This window comes from Gopherus flavomarginatus, chromosome 4, assembly GCF_025201925.1.
Source record: "Gopherus flavomarginatus isolate rGopFla2 chromosome 4, rGopFla2.mat.asm, whole genome shotgun sequence".
NCBI lineage: Eukaryota > Metazoa > Chordata > Testudines > Testudinidae > Gopherus > Gopherus flavomarginatus.
The window spans coordinates 29,822,146-29,845,025 of record NC_066620.1 but is presented as its reverse complement, the minus strand read 5'-3'; the positions used below and the strand labels follow the sequence as shown (position 1 = coordinate 29,845,025).

The 22,880-nt window shown below is 43.9% G+C and overlaps 1 protein-coding gene across 3 annotated transcripts in view; it reads left to right on the top strand.

Annotated features, from left to right (window-relative positions):
• The first annotated feature begins 885 nt into the window (after nucleotides 1-885).
• The window catches only part of EML6 (EMAP like 6), a 371,399-nt gene continuing 349,404 nt past the window's right edge, over nucleotides 886-22,880 (top strand). Inside the window, exons 1-2 of one of the 3 annotated variants that reach the window (XM_050951702.1) lie at nucleotides 886-993; nucleotides 1,076-1,551. In XM_050951702.1, the coding sequence (XP_050807659.1) occupies nucleotides 1,355-1,551 (197 nt within the window). In that variant the 5' untranslated portion in view covers nucleotides 886-993; nucleotides 1,076-1,354. Of the gene's footprint in view, nucleotides 1,552-22,880 lie in introns of all 3 variants that reach the window. The other 2 variants (XM_050951703.1, XM_050951704.1) reach the window with 2 other exon arrangements.

Genomic DNA, 22,880 nt, shown 5'->3' with positions numbered 1-22,880 from the left:
GCGTGATGCCAGATTTTACCCTAAGGGTCGTATTGCTTTCAGTGTGATTTCATAGATAGTAGGTTATGTATTATCTGGGGAATATTGCTTATGTGTCGTGGGGCGGTACCACTGGGGAGTGCTACTGTGGTTGTGAGGTACAGTTTATATTACCCGATATCAATACGCTCTGGTTTAGTTTGTTAATGTAAGGTTAAATGGAGGATAATGAATATGGTTAGAGCATGGTTTAACCTTTTGCTGATTAACTTATTCCTACCCTTCCTTCCATCTAGTACTGAACAGTGTTATCTGCATGAGTCTTTGCTTTTCTTCTTCTCTGATTCAGAAATCTCTGACGTTTGTGGCTGTTTTTTTGGTGAATGAGTGGTTTGAGGTGAATGTTACAAAGGATGTGGAGAAACCACGCAGAACAGATAAGAACTAAAAAATTAATTCCGACTTTAGAGTAAGGAAAAGGAAGTCATGAAAGTGTGTGTTAGCGCAGGGAAGAAAATGTTATTCCAATACATGTTAGTAAACATTTTTTTAAAATGCTGTCTTGTGACGGTAAATTGAAATGTTTTGGTGGCTGCAAAATGGACAGTGTTTGAATTAAATTGTTGTTTTGGACTCCGAGAGAGCTATTTTTGGGACGGAGCGAGGAAGAGGTCATCCTCTTTGGGTGTATTATATTCATTCTGTTTCTCTTCAACATTATCCTGTATGCAGATTGACAATTGCAAATGGATCATGGTGGAAAAGCTTAGACTTCTGTATAACGCGCTTAGAATTGACAGATTAAATTCAGATTTATTGCTGGAAAACTCTTTGCACTTTGCATTTTAAGTACACGTTTATTTTACATTTTAAATATACTTATTTTTCCTTTTTCCTTTTCAGTTTAAATCTACTGACATAAATTTTAAAAGGAAAAAATCCAGAAAGCCTTTTAGAAGGAAGACAAGAAAGTGCATTAGCGAAGACACAGCCAGGACTCTTCTGCAGGTGGAGGTGACATACAGAAGTTACTTTGCCTTTGGAAAGAAAAGACCCGTGTAGTATTAATTTACGTGTATGTGCATTATCCCCCTAGAAGTTGTCTGGGCTGCAAAGCAGCGGGGAGGCAGCGGCTGCTTATCTCGGGCAACAGAAGATTATGGTGGCAGCACAACAGAAGCAGCCGCGGCAGCAGCAACAGCAGCAGCAGAGTTGGTCCGTGAATGTGTTTTCTGATTAAAATCAGCATTGGAAAGTGCACCTGAAGATTCAGCAGCTAGGCAGGAATTGATAAAAGAGGGAAACATTTTAAGGGGGGAAAAGGGAGGGCGGCACTAGGTTTTGTGTGTGCCTGTGGGAGTGGGGGTTGGTTATCATGGCGGATCGGACAGCTCCTAGATGCCAGCTCCGTCTGGAATGGGTTTACGGGTACAGGGGTCACCAGTGCCGCAATAATCTGTACTACACGGCAGGCAAGGAGGTGGTTTACTTCGTGGCTGGAGTCGGGGTGATTTATAACACCAGAGAGCACACCCAGAAATTCTTCTTGGGACACAACGATGATATTATCAGGTAAGGGAGAGGACACAATTGGTGTGGTGGGATTAATAGGGAGGGGTGGGGAGAGGAGAACTAGTAAGTACCTCCTCCTCTACTCACCTCAGAGCATGTTTCTGTAATTTTAGGGAGAAGCACAGGTTCTCATCAAAGGTTTGGGTGAAATTTGGATCTGTCTGGATCCTGCTGATTTTTTTTTTATACGGAAGCCCCCAAATTTTAACTCAGAATAGAAAACGAGTTTAGCCTTTCCTACTGCACCACAAACAAATAAACGAAAAAAACCACCACCACAACAACAATCAAAAAAATTTTAGTGCAACAACTTTACTGCAAACCCCCTGCCAATTTTTGGTCCACAGTCCCTTAATTATAATGTCTAAATAGAGAATATGGTGTAGATGCTATTCTTACAGCAATAAAATCTGGACTCCAGACATCCCAGTTCAACAATATCACAAATGCCCCAATCTGGCACCTGAATCCAACCAATTTTTGGTTCCCACACTGCCAGTTCCACTTAAACAAAGAACAAGTTTAGCTGCCCATGCCCCAGGAAAAAAAAATTGTGTGCCAGTGCATTCTGTTGCAACAGAATCACAAAAATCCAGATTCAACACCTGAATCCTGAATTAAGACAAATTTTCACCCCAGTCTCTCAAATTCTACTATCTATATAGAGAATGTGTTTCGCCACCCCTGCTGTACTTTAAGATGTGCCCTAGCATTGCAAAAACTTGGATTCAGTTTCTGTGTTCAGCTGGATCCTGCCAAATTTTGTTCACAAATACAGAAATTTTATCAACAAAACAGAGAACAAGTTTTGTTTCTACTATTCCACCAGAGAAATCTGGACCTCAGTATAAAAAAAGCTGCATGAACTACTGAAACCAGCTAACTGTTGGCTACCTACCACTTTTTTACCAGCTAAATTTAGTGTAGATGAACCTTCTACTCAAGCAGAATAATCTGGAATTCAGAATAGTACCTGATGAATCATGGTGCAACAGTGCTGCAGAAAACACATATCCAGCAATTGAATGTGTGAGCGTCCATCTGGGTTTTGCCACTGAATATGCAAATACTACAATTATCAGATAACCATACTGGAGTCATAGCTAACAGAAATCCATCTACCTTATACAACATGATGTCTTTCACTATCACACACGTTAGTTGGCTCATTTACCTCCCTCCTTTCATTGGGTGCATTTACAAAGTTAATTTTGGTTTTATAGGTATTACCAATCCATGCTGCATTCTTTATTTAAATTTCATTTCTTGAAATTCTACTACCTCTAAAACCAGAAGGAACTTTTTAAATGCACCCATGGTACTTCATTAAATGCCTGGTACCTCCCTTTTATATGACTGGTGATTTATTTTATTCCTTAGAAGCTAGAAAGTATAATACATCAAGGTCCATATTTAGCAATGTATATATGAGTTTTATTTTAATACTCATTCAAAGCTTTGATTTTGTTGCATTTCCATCTGCTAAGGAAATAGTGTCTTGGTGATTACTATTGTACAAATTGTGTGTCTGGTCATTTATGGAACATTTCGAAGGATTGTTTCCAGCGCACCACATAAGTACTAAATTTTGATGATAAAACAGGGGAAGGCTATGTAGGCGTTCAGTTTGATTCTAATTTTAAAGGATAGTAGTATGCAAATCAGTTATTTAAATAAAAAAGCTGTTTGAGGACTAGCCCTATGGTTAGCGTAATATGCTGGGATTTGAAACTACAGTTCAATTCCTGAGCTGTTAGGACTGAGAATTCTGCTGAGTCAGCATGTTCCACTCCTGGAGGTGGCAGGAGTATTGTGCATTGCTCAAAATGAGTGCTCTGTTGCCAAGTAAATAGCAGCATCATTGGGGTCCAAATAAGAGTTCTATGTATCTCCTCATGGCTAAGGAAGGTTGCTGTGATGTGGGGCTTAGGAAAAGACAAGTCTTCTGCTGAGAACCCCTCCCCACATATATTATGATAGAATATTTTTCTTTTTGCATTTGTAATACTTGATACCTTTATTCCTTTGGTACTTGTGTGATTCTCATTAATAGAGAATTCAGGCACAGCATCCAATATAACCACTTTTGAGCTGAATGCTTACTGGTATGATAAGCAGTGAAGTGCGTAATAAATGCTAACATTTAAATTGTCACAGTTAGGCGTCAGAGCCAACATCTTATTGAGATGAATGGGGAATAGTTCTCCAGTATTTCCATTAGTGCAATTGTTTTGCTTTTTCTATGTCCAGACTCATGATAACAGTGCACAAATTTGCAATATGAAAGTTCATTGTAACTAAAGGGATTTGTTACATTTTTTTTAAAATGAAACTTTATACTTCGGAAAATACTGCAAAATCAGTATGAAGGCCTTGGAATGTGTGGTTTTTTCTGCTTCCATAGGTTCATAGTTGCTCCATTTTTAGCGAAAGCTTTCAGGGATGTACTGTTTTTATGAGAGCTGATGAACCCTATAAAAACATTCATAGAGAGTGAGAGTTACCATCCCACTTTGCAGTGTTTACCAAAGTCATGGGCATGAATATTTTTCCATAATGAAAAGGTCACATGTTAAAAAAATTTAAATTCATTGTATTTTCACTAGTACACAGATTACCCTGTCTTTTTCTGGCTTTGTGCCAACATCATGCAGTGGATACAGTTCATTTTTGGCTAAGTCAGTGTTTCCCAAACTTGGGATGCCGCTTGTGTAGGGAAAGGCCCTAGTGGGCCGGGCCAGTTTGTTTACCTGCCACATCCGCAGGTCTGATGGATCGTGGCTCCCACTGCCCACGGTTTGCTGCTCCAGGCCAATGGGGGCTGCTGGAAGCGGCGTGGGCCAAGGGACATACTGGCCGCCGCTTCCAGCAGCTCCCATTGGCCTGAAGTGGCGAACCGTGGCCAGTGGGAGCTACAATCAGCTGGACTTGCAGACACGGCAGGTAAACAAACCATCCTGGGCTGGCCCGCTAGGGGCTTTCCCTACATAAGTGGCGTCCCAAGTTTGGGAAACACTGGGCTACGTTAAACAAGAACCTCTTTAATTATAAAAAGAACGAGGAGTCCTTGTGGCACTTTAGAAACTAACAGATTTATTTGGGCATAAGCTTTCATGGGCTAGAACCCACTTCGTCAGATGCATGGAGTGGAAAATACAGTAGTAGGTATATATCATATAGTACATGAAAAGATGTGAGTTGCCTTACCAAGTGGGGGGTTAATCTAATGAGACAATTCAATTAACAGTAGAATACCAACGGAGGAAAAATCACTTTTGTAGTAGTAATGAGGGTGGCCCATATCAAACAGTTGACAAGAAGGTGTGAGTAACAGTAGGGGGAAATTAGGTTTTGTAATGACTCATCCACTCCCAGTCTTTATTCAGGCCTAATTTGATGGTGTCCAGTTTGCAAATTAACTCCAGTTCTGCAGTTTCACGTTGGAGTCTTTTTTTCAATTTTTTTATGTTGAAGAATTGCCACTTTTAAGTCTGTTAGTGAATGACCAGGGAGATTGAAGTGTTCTCCTACTGATTTTTGAATGTTATAATTCCTGATGTCAGATTTGTGTCCATTTATTCTTTTGCATAGAGACTGTGCGGTTTGGCCAATGTACGTGGCAGAGAGGCATTGCTGGCATTCTACTTTTAATTGAATTGTTACTTAGTAGGCCAGTGGTAGACCCAGGAATAGAACCCAAGTGTCTGGAGTCCCAATTTAGTGCTGTACCTTTAGGCCAAAATGTATCTCCTACTTCAGTCTGAGGATGGCCAGAATAGTAAATTTCTGCAATCTTTCTGCAACCTGTGCATACCAAAAAGAAGTGTACCATGGGAAATAGTTAAAATATAAATTTAATCAGTTTAGATTTTTTTCTATATACTTTTTAAAATGCAATTGATAATTTGATTATTTTTAAAATTGGTGCAGTGTCTGAAATTGCATAGTATCAGAGGGGTAGCCATGTTAGTTTGGATCTGTAGAAAGCAACAAAAAGTTCTGTGGCACCTTAAAGACTAACATATGTTAGCATAGTTAGTCTGTAAACACAGATACTTAACATTTTGGGTTCTAATTGGGTTCAAATTCATCTCTAGAGTAACTCCATTGTCTCTCATCTCATAGTTTATGTTCCACAACAAAATACAATCTTCTGAAACTTTGGCAGCAACATAGTCAGAATTTTTGGATTTCTAAATCTAAACGACATTTCCAAGAATTTCTATAGGATTTAACAGTTTCCTAACAGCTTTGAAGTTATGAGAGATTTTTATAAATCACATTGTTTTTGTTGTTTCTGCTGTTCTTAAAACACAGTATGAATCGTAACTGTGCTTGCCTTGACTGATCTGTTGAATACCTAAATAATATAATGTTATACATCTACAAGACTACATTTGTATTCTATCTGGGGAAAAAATAAATTGGCTGTGAGGCAAGAAACCACAAATCACACCACATTTACTATAGTTTTATTATAGTAGTCTGTGCCTCCGGATATTAACTAGAAAGCCAACCTGCTAACCTTTGGTAGCAAACCATGTTATTTATTTGAGAGAGACTGCAACTTAATAATAATGTGGGATTTGTCAGAACAACTCTGTAAGTACTCCGGTATATGTGTTCCACTGTGCTGACAGGCTAGGAGGTTAAGACAGATTACAAAATATTCACATGCCATCGGTGATGGGATTTAGTGGCTTGAGTGAGTAAATGGAGATTTGGTTTATTTCTTACAGTGATCATTTCAGAAGATAGAAAACATATCAGAGAATGACTTCACATTTTTGCTGGGTTGATCGGGTTGTGAAAAAGAATTGTGATGCTTGAAGCAATGCCACTTGTTCCTGGGGATATTAAATATTATTTTAGAGAAAAAAAATTAAGACAAAGTCATGGTCATCAACCACCTGGAATTAAACCATTTTTGTTTCATTGGATAAAGTACAGTATTTTAAAAATTCCATATTGTAATAATATGTTATGTTTACATGGTGTCTCTTATGCCCAAAGATTCTAAAGTACTTAACAAACTTTACATACAGTTATTGTTTTCTATAATGGTACCTGCTGGTGAATGTTCATCACACAATAATAACCAAGCTACTACGGTTATTTCCTATGCTACCTTTAGGAAAAAGTGACCCATAGTTTATAGTGACTTTAAATAGCAACCAATGCACACAGAGCACCACTGAAATGCAACTTGCTTTGGGGTAGGCAAATGGTACCAGTTAGTACAGCTCATAGAATAATAGAAATAATTCCCTGTTACAGTTTTAATGGTAACCCCCAAACTGTTTCCGTTCAAAAGAAAAGACTCAGCAAGAACAATAATAGAATATCATTTATTTAAATATTTTTGGACATTTTCTACATTGTCAAACATAGTGATTTCAATTCCAACACAGAATACAAAGTGTACCATGCTCACTTTATATTTATTTTTTATTACAAGTATTTGCACTGTAAAAAAAACAACAGAAATGGTATTTTTCAATTCACCTAATATAAGTACTGTAGTGCAATCTTTATCATGAAAGTTGACCTTACAAATGTAGAATTATGTACAAAAAACCTGCATTCAAAAATAAAACAATGTAAAATTTTAGAGCCTGCAAGTCCACTTAGTCCTACTTTTTGTTAAGCCAATCACTCAAATAAACAAGTTTGTTTACATTTGCAGGAGATAATACTGCCCGGTTCTTGTTTACAATGTCAGCTGACAGTCAGAACAGGTGTTCGCATGGCATTGTTGTAGCCAGAATTGCAAGGTATTTACGTGCCAGATGCCCTAAAGATTCATATTCCCTTCATGCGTCAACCACCATTCCAGGGGAGAAGCATCCATGCTGATGACGGGTTCTGCTCGATAAGAATCCAAAGAAGTGCAGATCAACACAGGTTCATTTTCATTATCTGAGTCAGGTACTACCAGCACAAGGTTGATTTTTTTTTTTTTTGGTGGTTCAGGTTCTGTAGTTTCCACATTGGAGTGTTGCTCTTTTAAGACTTCTGAAAGCATGCTCCACACCTCATCCCTCTCAGATTTGGGTCCAGAGCAGTAGCTATCTTTAGAAATCTTACATTGGTACCTTGTTTGCGTTTTGTCAAATCGACAGTGAAAGTGTTCCTAAAATGAACAAGATGTGCCGAGTCATCATCTGAGCCTGCTATAACATGAAATATATGGCAGAATGCGGGTAAAACAGAGGAGGGGGCATACAATTTTCCCCCAAGGAGTTCAGTCACAAATTTAATTAACGCATTATTTTTTTAATGAGTCTCATCAGCATGGAATCATGTCCCGTGGAATGATGACTGAAGCATGAAAGGGCATACGAATGTTTAGCATATCTAGCACATAAAAGCCTTGTAATGCTAGCTACAAAGTGCCATGCAAATACCTGTTCTCATTTTCTGGTGACATTGTAGATAAGAAGAAGGCAGCATTATCGCCTGTAAATGTAAACAAACTTGCTTGTCAGTGATTGGCTGAACAAGAAGTAGGACTGAGTGGACTTGTAGGCTCTGAAGTTTTACACTATTTTGTTTTTGAGTGCAGTTACGTAACAAAAAAAATCTACATTTTTAAGTTGCACTTTCACGACAAACAGATTGTACTACAGTACTTTGAATGAAGTGAATTGATCTATTTCTTTTATCATTTTTTACAGTGCAAATATTTGTAAAAAAAATTGCATACACTTTGATTTCAATTACAACATAGAATACTATATATATGAAAATGTAGAAAAACATCCAAAATATTTAATAAATTTCAACTGGTATTCTATTGTTTAACTGTGCAATTAAAACAGCGATTAATCGTGATTAATATTTTGAATCACGATTAATTATTTTGAGTTAATCATGTGAATTAACTGTGATTAATCAACAGCCCTAATAATAAAGGTGCATTGGATCTTATGTGTTTATAAGTTTAAACTTCATAGGTATGTTTGAGGTGTTTTGGACACAGTACAATTATTTAACAGGAAGTTTGTTATAGTTCTGCAATTAATCATTTAGCAAATTGTCTTTTTTCATGTAATTGCTCTTGACACTACTCTTGAAATCAGTTCTTCCATATGTGATAGAGATCACACAGCTGAAAAAACAGGTGAATCATCTATATTTGAGAGTGGAGAATAATAGAACTGCTTCAGTAAATGTATTAAGTAATAGATTGTAGTCTAAAGATTGGGGTTAAAAGATTACTAAAATTGTGAGACATTATTTTAAGGAGAGCTGGTAGCAACCCCTAAATTTAGATAGCCTAAGAATTTTTCCTTTTAAAAAATTCTTGTGATCTTTTTTTGAGAAACTCTGTCTCCATTGTTTGCAGCAGACCTTTAAAATTTGGCAGTTGGAAAGCCCTCAGTAACTATTGTAAAGTAATTAATTATCAATAATATAGCGTACGTACAGTCAAACAAATCATTGGTATGTCTGCTTCAAGAGTACGCACATATGTATTCACAACACTTACTTCCCAGTCTTCAGAAACTCTCTGTCCTGGGCCTGCACAGATATATAATGCAAGTTTCATTCACTGTTAGATACTGATTGCAATGAGTATATACCCCTACAATTATTAATATGTGAGCTTCTGCAAAGAGTTACTGAACAAGAAGTGTATTTATAATAGTATATAATAATATAATAGGGCAGAAAAGGTGGGGGAGTATTGTATGTAAGAGAGCAGTATGACTGCAGAAAAACCTGAGAATCTCTGGATTAAGTTTAGAAGTGTGAGCAACAAGGATGATGTCCTGGTGGGAGTCTGCTATAGACCACCAGACCAGGGGGATGAAGTGGATGAGGCTTTCTTCTGGCAACTATCAGAAGTTATTAGATCACAGGCCCTGGTTCTCATGGGAGACTTCAGTCACCCTGATATCTGCTGAGAGAGCAATACAGCGGTGCACAGACAATCCAGGAAGTTTTTGGAAAGTGTAGGGGACAATTTCCTGGTGCATGTGCTGGAGGAACCAACTAGGGGCAGAGCTCTTCTTGATCTGCTGGAATAATTGGTATGGGAAGCAAAAGTGGATGAGAACCTGGGAGGCAGTGACGATGAGATGGTCGAGTTCAGGATCTTGACACAAGGAAGAAAGGAGAGCAGCAGAATATGGACCCTGGGCTTCAGAAAAGCAGACTTTGACTCCCTCAGGGAACTGGGGATTGGTCTTGCTTTGAGCAGGGGGTTGAACTAGATGACCTTCTGAGGTCCCTTCCAACCCTAATCTTCTGTGATTCTATGATGGGCAGGATCCCCTAGGAGAATAATATGAAGGGGAAAGCAGTCCAGGAGAGCTGGCTGTATTGGTGATTGGTCCTGCTCTGAGCAGGGGGTTGGACTAGATGACCTCCTGAGGTCTCTTCCAACCCTGGTATTCTATGATTCTATTTTAAAGAATCCTTATTGAGGTTGCAGGAACAAACCATCCCGATATGTAGAAAGAATAGTAAATATGACAGGCGACCAGCTTGGCTTAACTGTGAAATCCTTGCTGATCTTAAACACAAAAAAGAAGCTTACAAGAAGTGAAAGATTGGACAAATGACCAGGGAGGAGTATAACAATATTGCTCAGGCATGCAGGAGTGAAATCAGGAAGGCAGGACTGGCGCTAGGGGTTTGAGCACCCTAGGCGGACGGTAACTTCACCGTCCCGCGGCTCCACTGGAGCTGCCGGAGTGGTGCCTGCGGACGGTCCGGTGCTCCGTGGCTCCGGTGGAGCTGCCACAGTCACGCCTGCGGGAGGTCCACCGGAGCTGCGCGAGCAGCCGACCGTCCGCAGGCACGACTGTGGCAGCTCCACTGGAGCCACGGAGCACCAGACCCTCCGCAGGCACCACTGCGGCAACTCCACCGGAGCCGCCTGCTGCCCCCTCTGGCAAAACGGCACCCACCATTTATTCTGGCGCCCTAGGCGATTGCCTAGGCTGCCTAAATGGTAGCGCCGGCCCTGCAGGAAGGCCAAATCACACTTGCAGTTGCAGCTAGCAAGAGATGTTAAAGCAGCAAAGAATCCTGTGGCACCTTATAGACTAACGGACGTTTTGGAGCATGAGCTTTCGTGGGTGAATACCCACTTCGTCAGATGCATGACTCATGTCTCCGACTCAAAGAATACTTTCAGTACAACACTGAACAGCGCACTGATACACAGGTACCCTCCCACCAACAGCACAAGAAGAAGAACTCCACATGGACTCCTCCTGAGGGTCGAAATGACAGTCTGGACCGCTACATTGGACGCTTCCGCCGACGTGCACAGGCAGAAATTGTGGAAAAACAACATCGCTTGCCTCATAACCTAAGTTGTGCAGAACGCCATGCCATCCACAGCCTCAGAAAGCACCCAGACATTATCATCAAAGAGGCTGATAAAGGAGGTGCTGTTGTCATCATGAACAGGTCTGACTACCAAAAGGAGGCTGCCAGACAACTCTCCAACACCAAATTCTACAGGCCACTTCCCTCAGATCCCACTGAGGACTATACTAAGAAACTGCAACATCTACTCAGGACACTCCCTACACGGAACAAATCAACATGCCCTTAGAGCCCCGACCAGGGTTATTCTATCTACTACCCAAGATCCACAAACCCGGAAATCCTGGACGCCCTATCATCTCGGGCATTGGCACTCTCACTGAAGGACTCTCTGGATATGTGGACTCTCTACTCAGACCCTATGCCACCAGCACTCCCAGCTGTCTCCGTGACACCACTGATTTCCTGTGGAAACTACAATGCATTGGTGACCTTCCAGAAAACACCATCCTAGCCACCATGGATGTAGAGGCTCTCTACACGAACATCCCCCACACAGATGGAATACAAGCTGTCAGGAACAGTATCCCTGATGATGCCACAGCACAACTGGCTGCTGAGCTCTGTGCCTTTATCCTCACACACAACTATTTCAAATTTAATGACATTATATATCTCCAGATCAGTGGCACTGCTATGGGCACCCGCATGGCCCCACAATATACCAATAATTTTATGGCCGACCTGGAACAACGCTTCCTCAGCTCTCGTCCACTCACGCCCCTTCTCTACCTACGCTACGTTGATGACATCTTCATCATCTGGACCCATGGGAAGAAGTCTCTGGAAAAATTTCACCACGATTTCAACAGCTTCCACCCCACCATTAACCTCAGCCTGGACCAATCTACATGGGAGGTCCACTTCCTAGACACCACGGTGCAAATAAGTGATGGTCACATTAACACCACCCTATACTGAAAACCTACCGACCGCTATGCCTACCTTCATGCCTCCAGCTTCCATCCCGGGCACATCACACGATCCATTGTCTACGGTCAAGCACTGAGGTACAACCGCATCTGCTCTAACCCCTCACACAGAGACCAACACCTACAAAATCTCCACCAAGCATTCTCAAAACTACAATACCCGCACGAGGAAATAAGGAAACAGATCAACAGAGCCAGACGTGTACCCAGAAGCCTCCTACTGCAAGACAAACCCAAGAAAGAAACCAACAGGACTCCACTGGCCATCACATACAGTCCCCAGCTAAAACCTCTCCAACGCATCATCAGGGATCTACAACCCATCCTGGACAATGATCCCACACTTTCACAGGCCTTGGGTGGCAGGCCAGTCCTCGCCCACAGGCAACCTGCCAACCTGAAACATATTCTCACCAGTAACCGCACACTGTACCATAGTAACTGTAGCTCAGGAACCAATCCATGCAACAAACCTCGATGCCAACTCTGCCCACATATCTACACCAGCGACACCATCACAGGACCTAACCAGATCAGCCATAACATCACTGGTTCATTCACCTGCACGTCCACCAATGTAATATACACCATCATATGCCAGCAATGCCCCTCTGCTATGTTCATCGGCCAAACTGGACAGTCGCTACGGAAAAGGATAAATGGACACAAATCAGATATTAGGAATGGCAATATACAAAAACCTGTAGGAGAACACTTCAACCTCCCTGGCCACACTATAGCAGACCTTAAGGTGGTCATCCTGCAGCAAAAAAACTTCAGGACCAGACTTCAAAGAGAAACTGCTGAGCTTCAGTTCATCTGCAAATTTGACACCATCCGCTCAGAATTAAACAAAGACTGTGAATGGCTTGCCAATTACAAAACCAGTTTCTCCTCCCTTGGTTTTCACACCTCAACTGCTAGAACAGGGCCTCATCCTCCCTGATTGAACTACCTCATGATCTCTAGCTTGCCTGCATATATATACCTGCCCCTGGAAATTTCCACTACATGCATCTGACGAAGTGGGTATTCACCCACGAAAGCTCATGCTCCAAAACGTCTGTTAGTCTATAAGTTGCCACAGGATTCTTTGCTGCTTTTACAGATCCAGACTAACATGGCTACCCCTCTGAAGAGATGTTAAGAGTAACAAGAAGGGTTTCTTCAGGTATGTTAGCAACAAGAAGAAGGTCAAGGAAAGTGTGGGCCCCTTATTGAATGAGGGAGGCAACCTAGTGACAGAGGATGTGGAAAAAGCTAATGTACTCAATGCTTTTTTTGCCTCTGTCTTCATGAACAAAGTCAGCTCCCAGACATCTGCATTGGGCAGCACAGCATGGGGAGGAGGTGACTAGCTCTCTGTGGAGAAAGAAGTGGTTTGGGACTATTTAGAAAAGCTGGACGAGCACAAGTCCATGAAGCCAGATGATCTGCATGCGAGGGTGCTAAAGGAATTGGCGGATGTGATTGCAGAGCCATTGGCCATTATCTTTGAAAACTCATGGCGATCGGGGGAGGTCCCGGATGACTGGAAAAAGGCTAATGTAGTGCCCGTCTTTAAAAAAAAGGAAGGAGGAGGATCTGGGGAGCTACAGGCCAGTCAGCCTCACCTCAGTCCCTGGAAAAATCATGGAGCAGGTCCTCAAGGAATCAATTTTGAAGCACTTCGAGGAGAGGAAAGTGATCAGGAACAGTCAGCATGGATTCACGAAGGGCAAGTCATGCCTGACTAACCTAATTGCCTTCTATGAGGAGATAACTGGCTCTGTGAATGAGGGGAAAGCAGTGGACATGTTATTCCTTGACTTTATCAATGCTTTTGATATGGTCTCCCACAGTATTCTTGCCAGCAAGTTAAGGAAGTATGGGCTGGATGAATGGACTAGAAAGCTGGCTATATCATCAGGCTCAATGGGTAGTGATCAATGGCTCCATGTCTAGTTGGCAGTCGGTATCAAGTGGAGTGCCCCAAGGGTCGGTCCTGGGGCTAGTTTTGTTCAGTATCTTCATTAATGATCTGGAGGATGGCGTTGACTGCACCCTCAGCAAGTTTGCAGATGACACTAAACTTGGAGGAGTGGTAGATACGCTGGAAAGTAGGTATAGGATACAGCGGGACCTAGACAAATTAGAGGATTGGGCCAAAAGAAATCTGATGAGGTTCAACAAGGACAAGTGCAGAGTCCTGCACTTAGGATGGAAAAATCCCATGCACTGCTACAGACTAGGGACCGAATGGCTAGGCAGCAGTTCTGCAGAAAAGGACCTAGGGGTTACAGTGGACAAGAAGCTGGATGTAAGTCTACAGTGTGCCCTTGTTGCCAAGAAGGCTAACAGCAGTTTGGGCTGTATAAGTAGAGGAATTGCCAGCAGATCATTCCCCTCTATTCGACATTGGTGAGGCCTCATCTGGAGTACCGTGTCCAGTTTTGGGCCCCACACTACAAGAAAGATGTGGAAAAACTGTTACCTGAGGCAAGGAGCGCATGCCCCCTCGCTTTGGCCAAAACTTTGGAAGGTCTCAATTCTGCCTTCTTCCTGTTCTATTCCTCTCATGATACTGCTCTGCTACCTAGCCCAATAAAGGCGAACTAACAACTTCGAATGCCTTGTTCAAAAATTTTAAGTAACACTTAACTTTCAAATGCCTGAACAGCAAATGTAACTTTTCTTGTCTGCATAGTAAACACTGGCATTTTTATTTGTTTGAATAATCAAAGTGGTGCTTTCCATGCCTTCTTGGTTGCAAAGATTTGAACTGCTTCCTGAAGGTCCACAGTCAGGGCCAGTTCATGCTCTACTGAGATAGTTGCAAGGCCCATCAGCCTCTCCTGTGTCCCTGTGGAGCATAGATGTGTCTTTATTAACTTCAGCTTGGAGAAGCTGCGTTCTTCACTGGCCACTGTTACAGGAAGTTTTAGAAGTATATGCAGAGCAACAAAAGCATTTGGAAAGATGGTGGCCATCTTATTTATGCACATATATTCCAGAACAACCTTTGGAGTTGATCCTGCTGAAATGTATCTTAAAAGGACTTTCAGTTCATCACCTAAATCACTTGCATCAGTATCGTTCATATCATCATGTGTCAACACTGTTTCTAGTGCCCTGCATTGCTGGTGTAGGTCTTCTTCAGGTATAGTGAGGAATTTTGGAATATCATACAATATCCCAAGTATACTGCTGTGTTTCTTGAGTTACATGAAACGTTCTTTAACTGATTGTATTGCACAATCTAGCACCTGGTTAAAGAATTCAACTTTGAATTGTTCTTTAGGGTCTCTTATGGGATTATCTCGTGATTCGTAATCAAAATGTCTTCTTCTTCGGTGACTCTTGTATTCTTGAATGGGTGGGAAAATAGCTTCAGTGTGAAGTTCCTCTGCCAACTTCTGTGCAGTCTTCAGAATATTTTGAAATCCCTCATCTGACCAGTAAGACTGTAGCTATGACTTTGTTTTGTCCAGTTGTTCTATTGCTCCAGATATATCAAGGTCAACACTTTTTGGAGTCTCTTGCTTACAACGTTTATTTCAAACAATATGTCATGCCACAACACTAACCACACAGAAATTTGAAGTTGTGTATGTTTCTGGTGATTTCATTTCCCTCTGCCACTGTTCTCCCATGAAGAGTTCCTGTCATAGCATTATCCCCCATAATGGCAACTATGGCATCATCTATCTTCCCAATTTGGTGTTTGATAGGCTTTATCGCCTCCACTTGACTTTCCCATCGCATGGCACTCAGTGATTTCAGTGTCAGAGAGGTTGTTCCCGAATGTTGCTTCAAATTTGCCATTAATGAGTTGATGCAGAGAAAAATACATAGATGCTTTGAATTACATTAAAAAATTCAGCAGCCTCACTAGAAGCTGATGCTGCATCACTGACCACCAAGTTCAATGAATGTGAACTGTATGGGACTAAAAAAGCTCGAGGGTTTAACTCTCGGATCTGTGTCTGCACTCTTCTGTTTTTTCCTCTCATGTTGGCACCATTATCATAGCCCTGACATCTAATGTGAGCTATCTCAATTCCTGTATCTTCCAGCTTTTTAAGAAGCACATTTGTCATACCAACTCCTGTAGTATCATCAATGTCAATAAATTCTAGAAAATGCTCTCTGATAGTCACCATTGCAGGGACATCTTCACTAGGTTCTGTTGTTGTTATAAAACGCACCATTAAAGTAATTTGTTCCGTGTGTCAGGTGTGCTGTCCAGAATAACAGAGTAATATCTTGCTGACTTCAGATCTGCCACAATTTTCTGTTTGACTTTTGTTGCCAGTAACTGCATGATCTCATTTTGAATTGTTTTTCCAAGGCAGTGGTGTGTGTACATTTCTTGGGTGGTGACTCTTCTTAGATGCTCCTGGAGTACAGCATCAAACTCAGCCATCAGCTCCACAATTTTAAGGAAGTTTCGATTGTTTGGCGCACACAGCTGATCTGAAATGCTACGCAGTGCTAGGTTTTGGGTAGCAAGTGTTCTCACAATGACAATGAGCCTTTTCAGAACATTTTGCAAGTAAAGAAACTCTGATGCAATCTTCTCTTGATGCTGATCATCCATTTTGTCCATTAACCTTAGACTCATCTCAAGCTCTTTCCACTTATGGAATGCTTTCTGGTGACTTGCCTTCTCATGGCATGCCAGATTTCTAGCCAGATTTTTCCAGTCCTTTGTTCCTGTAGAACCCAGTGTGGCTGGAATATTAGATTGGAAGAGTTTGCAACAAAAACAGTATGCAGCATTCTGAGTTTTTGAGTATATAAGCCATGGCCTCTCCACTTTGTCACCATTGGGGATTTCACACCAGTAATGTGTTGGATGGAAACTTCTATTTTCATTGTCTTTGGGGAACATGAAGTTTTTCACTTGCTGTGGCCCATGCAGTACAAGAAAGTCCCTCAGGCTACTGCTCAAGTGGGTCCACAGTCCTGGATCATCTAGACTTACGGAACTAAATGCAGCAGCAGCTGTTTCTTGTGCCTCCTCCACACTCTTCTCTGATCTACATTTTTCTTCAGGAATGTGCATGGTCACATCCATTTGAGATGGAGATATGGATGCTGCAGTAGCTGCCAGGGCACCTGCACTCTGACTAACTGGAAGATCGGGCATCTTCTCACCACTCACATCCTCACTGGGGCTGGAAGGCTCACCGTGAACATTTGTGTCTATGTATCTCAGGAGAGATTCTTCCTGCTTAGATAGAAAAGCTTCCTTTGCTTTCTTCCTTTTTCTGAATGCTGCCCCAGAGGGGCATTTTCTTCCTTCACTCATGACTGCTATTCTGTGCCAGCTATAGTGGCTCTCAAAAGTCAGTTGAAGGAGACAAATAAGCAGGCTGGTAGCAGGACCTGAGTGAGGGAAGATATCAGCGTCTTAAGGGCCTAATTGGCTCCTACTACTTCAGCTGACTGCCTGTTCTCCTCCAGTGGTTTCAGGGAAGCGGCAGGAAACAGGAAGTTCCCTGAGAAGCTGGTGTTAATCAGTCCAGGCTCCTGGGGGTGCTAGAGAGGTACATAAGAGGCTCCTCCTCCTCTCTCTGTGTGCAGCTTCTGCTGCTTTCTGTTATTCCCTGTCACCTTTTCTCCTGCTTGCCTGTTATGGCTCTTGTGCCCTCCTCCCTACAGCACAGCACTCCTCCATCTCTGTGCATCTAGAGCAGAGAGAATACATATGCACCAGCAGAAGACACAATTTTCTACACTCTGGGTCCTAGTGGTGCCCCCCACAATCTGGCACCTGAGGCGGCTGTCTCAGTTCACCTCATGGTAAGGCCAGCCCTGAGCTGTTAGCGGATCATGGTTTAAAGATTTAACATACTAAAATGGGAAGAAAATGAAAATCTGTATCAGAATATGTTTCAGAACACAAGGAAGTATTCAAAAGTTTAAAAACAGAAACAAAAACAAGAGAAAAGGATGAAGTTGAGTGTATGTGCTGCAACTGGGGTGGCCTAATTATTAAATGTAGACTTAGGACTATTAGCCTATAAATATTTACAACAGTAAGCTGTTTATTCAAATGAAAAGTTTTATTTGGGGATTAGAGATATATTGTCACTGTCCAATATTAAATAAGGTTAGGAGTTTGGTGTATAGCGACTTCAGCCTGGTTCTACCATGGCAAACACACCATTAAGAACCCCTTTAACCTTTTATTAAAGATACAGAAAAAGGAAAACAAGTTAAAGCATTTGAAATGTATGGTATTAATAAAGCTTTAATTTTAACAGTGTCCCTTGTGCCCTTTCCCTTTAGCTGGAGAGAGTTTAGAAGGAAAAATCCCCTTGTTTGACAATCTCTTAGATGGCATTAAATATGAGGATAACCATCCTTTTGAGGAAAAGAGAAGAAGTTAGTTGAGATGGGCTGGTGGTCTTGTTGTTGCTGTTGTTATAGTTCAATTCTGCTTCCTTTAAGACAAAACAAGATGAACACACACAATAAGGGGGCAGAAAAGAACTGCAAAGATAGAGAATGCATCTTCTAACCACTGACTGCTGTAAAAACACAGGTACAGCATACTGTCTTGTCAGACACTCCAAGACCTGGCAAATGGATACTAGCATTGGGCTGTTTAGAACATTGCTTTTAGCTGCCTTTCTAGTCACAGGGTTACAGGAGTGTTGCAAAAAAAGATATTTTTGGATGGCTAAGTCAAATTCTTATTAGACAGAAGAAAAAAGGAGAGTTAGGAAACAAGAAATAAGCAGGGAAGGAAAAGGACACATATGGGGTAGAAGAGGGAGACAAAGTCTCACATTCCAGGTGGTGTTTGGGATTTAGCTAGAGCTGGTGGAGGTATCAGTATCATCCGGCTCCCTTTCTTTGGTCTTGTCTGGTCAGGGTGTCCCTCATGATTAAGACGAAGAAGGTATCTGGTCCCAGAAGATGGTGAGGCTGGCAGTCATTATGATGAAGCTTGCTCCTTCCCCTTCTTTCAGTCAGCCAGTGTCACGGTAGCCAGATTTTCCCTCCAAAATCTCACATTTTATTTAAGGATTCCAAAAGAGAGTGAAGCCCATTCCCTCATTTTGTCCACCAATTAGGCCTAATTTCTGATGCACCAATTTTCATCCATGGATTTCTGGTGCAGCACCTCTCTTGTTTACCAGGCATGACTAGTTCTTGGATTATATCAGTAGGCATTTTTATTTAGATTAATTCAGTCTTTCTGTCTCTGATTTGCACCTTCTATCATCAACATTTATTGTTATAGGTTATTGTGACACTTCATAAAATTTCTCACAGGTAAGATATATTTGTAGGCCCAATTAGCACAGCAGGTCCCGCTGCTGCATTCTTCCTCTGCCATGCACAGAATCTTCTGTTGAGGAGGAGTGGTATTGGTGGGTCTCCAAGATTAGCTGGTGTTGCAATTAATAACCCATTGAAATGAACAGGGCAATTCATACTTCTCAAAGCTATTGTTTCAAGCTCTCTGCACACTCAGGCTGATTGCTCTGAATGGGATATTCTTGATTCATTTTTTCCCCAAGTTTTTTTTTTACCATGAGGGCTAGAAACTTAAAACCTTTTTTTTTTTTTGTTTCTAATGTAATCACATGAGTCCAGCAGATGGAATCCTAGATGTGGGCCTATAATGTCCCTGGCTTAATCTAGCCCTATGCTGATCTCATTATGGGTAGGGTCTTAATTGGGGATATAATTATATCTCTTTCAATTATGTAAAAGGGCATTATGTTTGGCCTTTAGTAAGGCTGTCTACATGAGCACTGTGCTGAAAGAATTATTTTAAAACAATCTTCAGGCAAGGCTGAAACAATTTGCCTGGCTACTGTATACACTGGGTCAGGGGTGGGCAAGCTATGGTCCACAGGCCACATCTGGCCTGTGAGACCATTTAATCTAGCCCTCAGTTCCCTCTGGGGAGTGGGGTTGGGGGTTTACCCCACTCCAGGGCTCCAGCATGGCTCCCAGGAAGCAGCTGGCATGACCTTCCTCCGGCTCCTACATGGAGGAGTGGCCAGGCAGCTCTGCGTGCTGCCCCGTCCACAGGCGCCACCCCTGCAGCTCCTGCTGGGCAGGAACCATGGCCAACGGGAGCTGCAGGGGCGGTGCCTGTGGACAGGACAGTGTGCAGAGCCACTTGGCTGTGCCTCGGAGCTGGGGAGGGAGGGGGACATGCTTCCAGGAACTGCTTGTGGTAAGTACCACCCAAAGCCTGCACCTCTGAGCCCACCCTGTGCCCCAATCCACTGCCACAGCCCTGATCCCCTTTCCACCCTTGTAACCCCTCAATCCCAGCCCAGAGCCCCCTCTTGTACCCCAAGCACCTCATTTGTAGCCTCATCCCCAGCCAGAGCCCTCCCCCCCCCAGGCCCCAACAGCCTGCCCCATCCCTGATCCTTCTCCTGCCCTCCGAACCCCTCGGTCTCAGCCCAGAGCCTCTTCTTGTACCCCAAAGCCCTCATCCCCAGCTCCCCCCAGAGCCCTCACACACACCCCTTCCCACACCCTCATCTCCTCATTTCTGGCCCTACCCCAGAGCCCACACACCCAGATAGAGTCCTCATCCCCTCCCACACCCCACTCACAATTTCATGAGCATTCATGGCCCACCATATATTTTCCATGTGGTCCTCAGGCCAAAATGTTTGACCACCCAGCAGGAGGTGTAATGATTTCAAACAATTCCATAAACCTGTGTTGTGGACTAGGGATGAAATTCTCTGCTAAGAGCTCTCAACACAACTCTCTACTCGAAGAAAGGGGGTCAAAGTAGCTCAGGTGACCTTTGTTCCATCCCAGTCCTAAGCCACTCTGTGGCCTGGAGAGGTCCCCAGCATAATTTTACCATGAATCCCTGTCTAAGGTATATCAGCCTCCCCAGGCTGCCATACAGGCTGCATCGCTGTCCTGAATCCAGGGCTGGTGCAGCCATTTAGGCAAACTAGGCGGCCATCTAGGGCGCCTAGTGGTTGGGGGCACCTAAAAGCCCCCTCAGGCGAGGAGGTGGAGGTGAGCTGGGTAGGGGGGCGCGTGGAGAGGGTTGCCCACAATAACGGGGGGGGGGCGCACAGGGGAACCGCTCCCCGACCCAGCTTACCTCCGCTCTGCCTCCTCCGCTGAGCACACTGCCCAGCTGTAAGTCTCCTCCAATCAGCGCCGCAAGCCTGGGCTGGGAGGAGAATTAGAGCAGTGCTGATGTGCTCAGTGGAGGAGGCGGAGCCGAGGTGAGCTGGGGTGGGCTACTCAGGCAGGCTTAGTTTCCACATGTAACCCTTCTGCCCCTCTGAGTTGGCAGCAACAAGGGCCGGGTTCAGTATCCAGGGGTTCTGTTTCAGTAACAATGCATAACCGGCTCGAGCCCCCACCCAGTGACCTGGGACACTCACATACCACACCCCCCTGGGCGCCTCTAGGAGGCAATACTTCCCCTCTCGCAAGCACGGAGTCTGAGTGTAGCAAAATCTTTTTTAATAAAGGAAGGAATCAATGCGGCATCCCATTGGAGAAACACCACAAACAGGGTTCTAACACAAACCATAAACAAAAACCCACCTCCAAGTACGTTTTGGCACTGTCCTTTTTCCCCTTAGGGTTTTAAGTCCAATCACCCCAAAGTCCAACAACCCAAAAGTCTCTGGTCAATGCCACCCCAGAGTTCGAGAGTTTATCTGTAGAGGTCCCTCCCCCCAGCCTGGGTAGAAAGGGGCACCTTACGTGGTCCGGGGCCAACAGCACTGCCTCTCCGTGGGTTCTGCTTCCGCCTTCTCCACGAACTGCTCCGCTTTACCAGCTGCTCCACTCTGCTCCTCCAGCCGTCCTCAGAAACTGCTCCGCTCCACCAGCTGCTCTGCTCCATGAGCTGCTCCAGTTCTTTCTGCAAACTGCTCGGCTCCGCTCACTCTGTGGGCCGCTCCACCCGTCCCACAGCTACTCCGCTCTGCCAGCCGCTCCACTGCCACCAGCTGTCCCATGATCCGCTCCAGCCATCCCCGCAACTGCTCCACGCCGCCAGCTCAGGCTCCCCCACTAGTTAGCACAGTACTCAGTGCTCTCAACTCAGTAATTTTAGCTCTTTAGTGATCTCAGATCTTCGTGGGGGAACCCCAGTGCTAGTGCACCATTAGCCCAAAGTGAGTTCAGCTTAGTATCCTGTATTTAGATTCTTGAGGGAATAAAAAAAATCAACTCTGACATTCCACACTGGAGAGAGGAGGGGGTGGAACTGGTGCTTCTGGCTCCACAAAGAGACTGCATCACCAGGCACAGATACCTATCTCCAGCCTCTCTCAATTCACTGGGTTTTGGAACCCATGTCCCTTGTCTAGCAAGTACCACCCAACTGAGGGTGAGTCATTTGTCACCAAGCAGTCCCACAGCTCGGCAGTCTGGGATAGGGTAGGCGTGCCTATGCAAATACACTCTCTGAAATTCTTTCCATCAGATGTCAGGGTAGAGCTTATCCTGACTCTGCTTACACACAGGAGGTCTTCGCAGGCAGAGTTAGCAGCTGGGGAAGGGGGGAAAGTCTCCCCAGGCAGGGTTAGCTGCTGGGGGAAGCAGGAGAGTCTCCCCAGGCAGAGTTAGCTGCCGGGAGGGGGGAAGAGGGGGAGTCTCCCCAGGCAGGGTTTAGCTGCTGGGGGCGGGGGAAGTCTCCCCAGGTAGGGTTAGCTGCCGGGGGAGGGAGGCGGGAGGGGGGAAGTCTCCCCAGGCAGGGTTAGCTGCCAGAGGCGGGGGGAAGTCTCCCCAGGCAGGGTTAGTTGCCATGGGGGGACGGGGGGGAGAGGGGTTAGCTGTCACGGTGCGGGGGAGTAGCTGCTGCGGGGAGGTGCTCCCTGGATGGGGAGCTGAGTTAGCTGCCATGGGAGGCAGGGTTAGCTGTGGGGGTGCAAGGTGGAAGTTTCGCCTAGGGCGCGAAACTTCCTTGCACCGGCCCTGCCTGAATCTCCACAGCCCGTGCCATGCACACACCCTTTCAGCTCCTATTTACCTTTACACTGGAGCTTGCGATGAGGCTCTTCTCAGAAGACAAATGTATGGCTTTCTTCCTCAGTGTCTGTACCC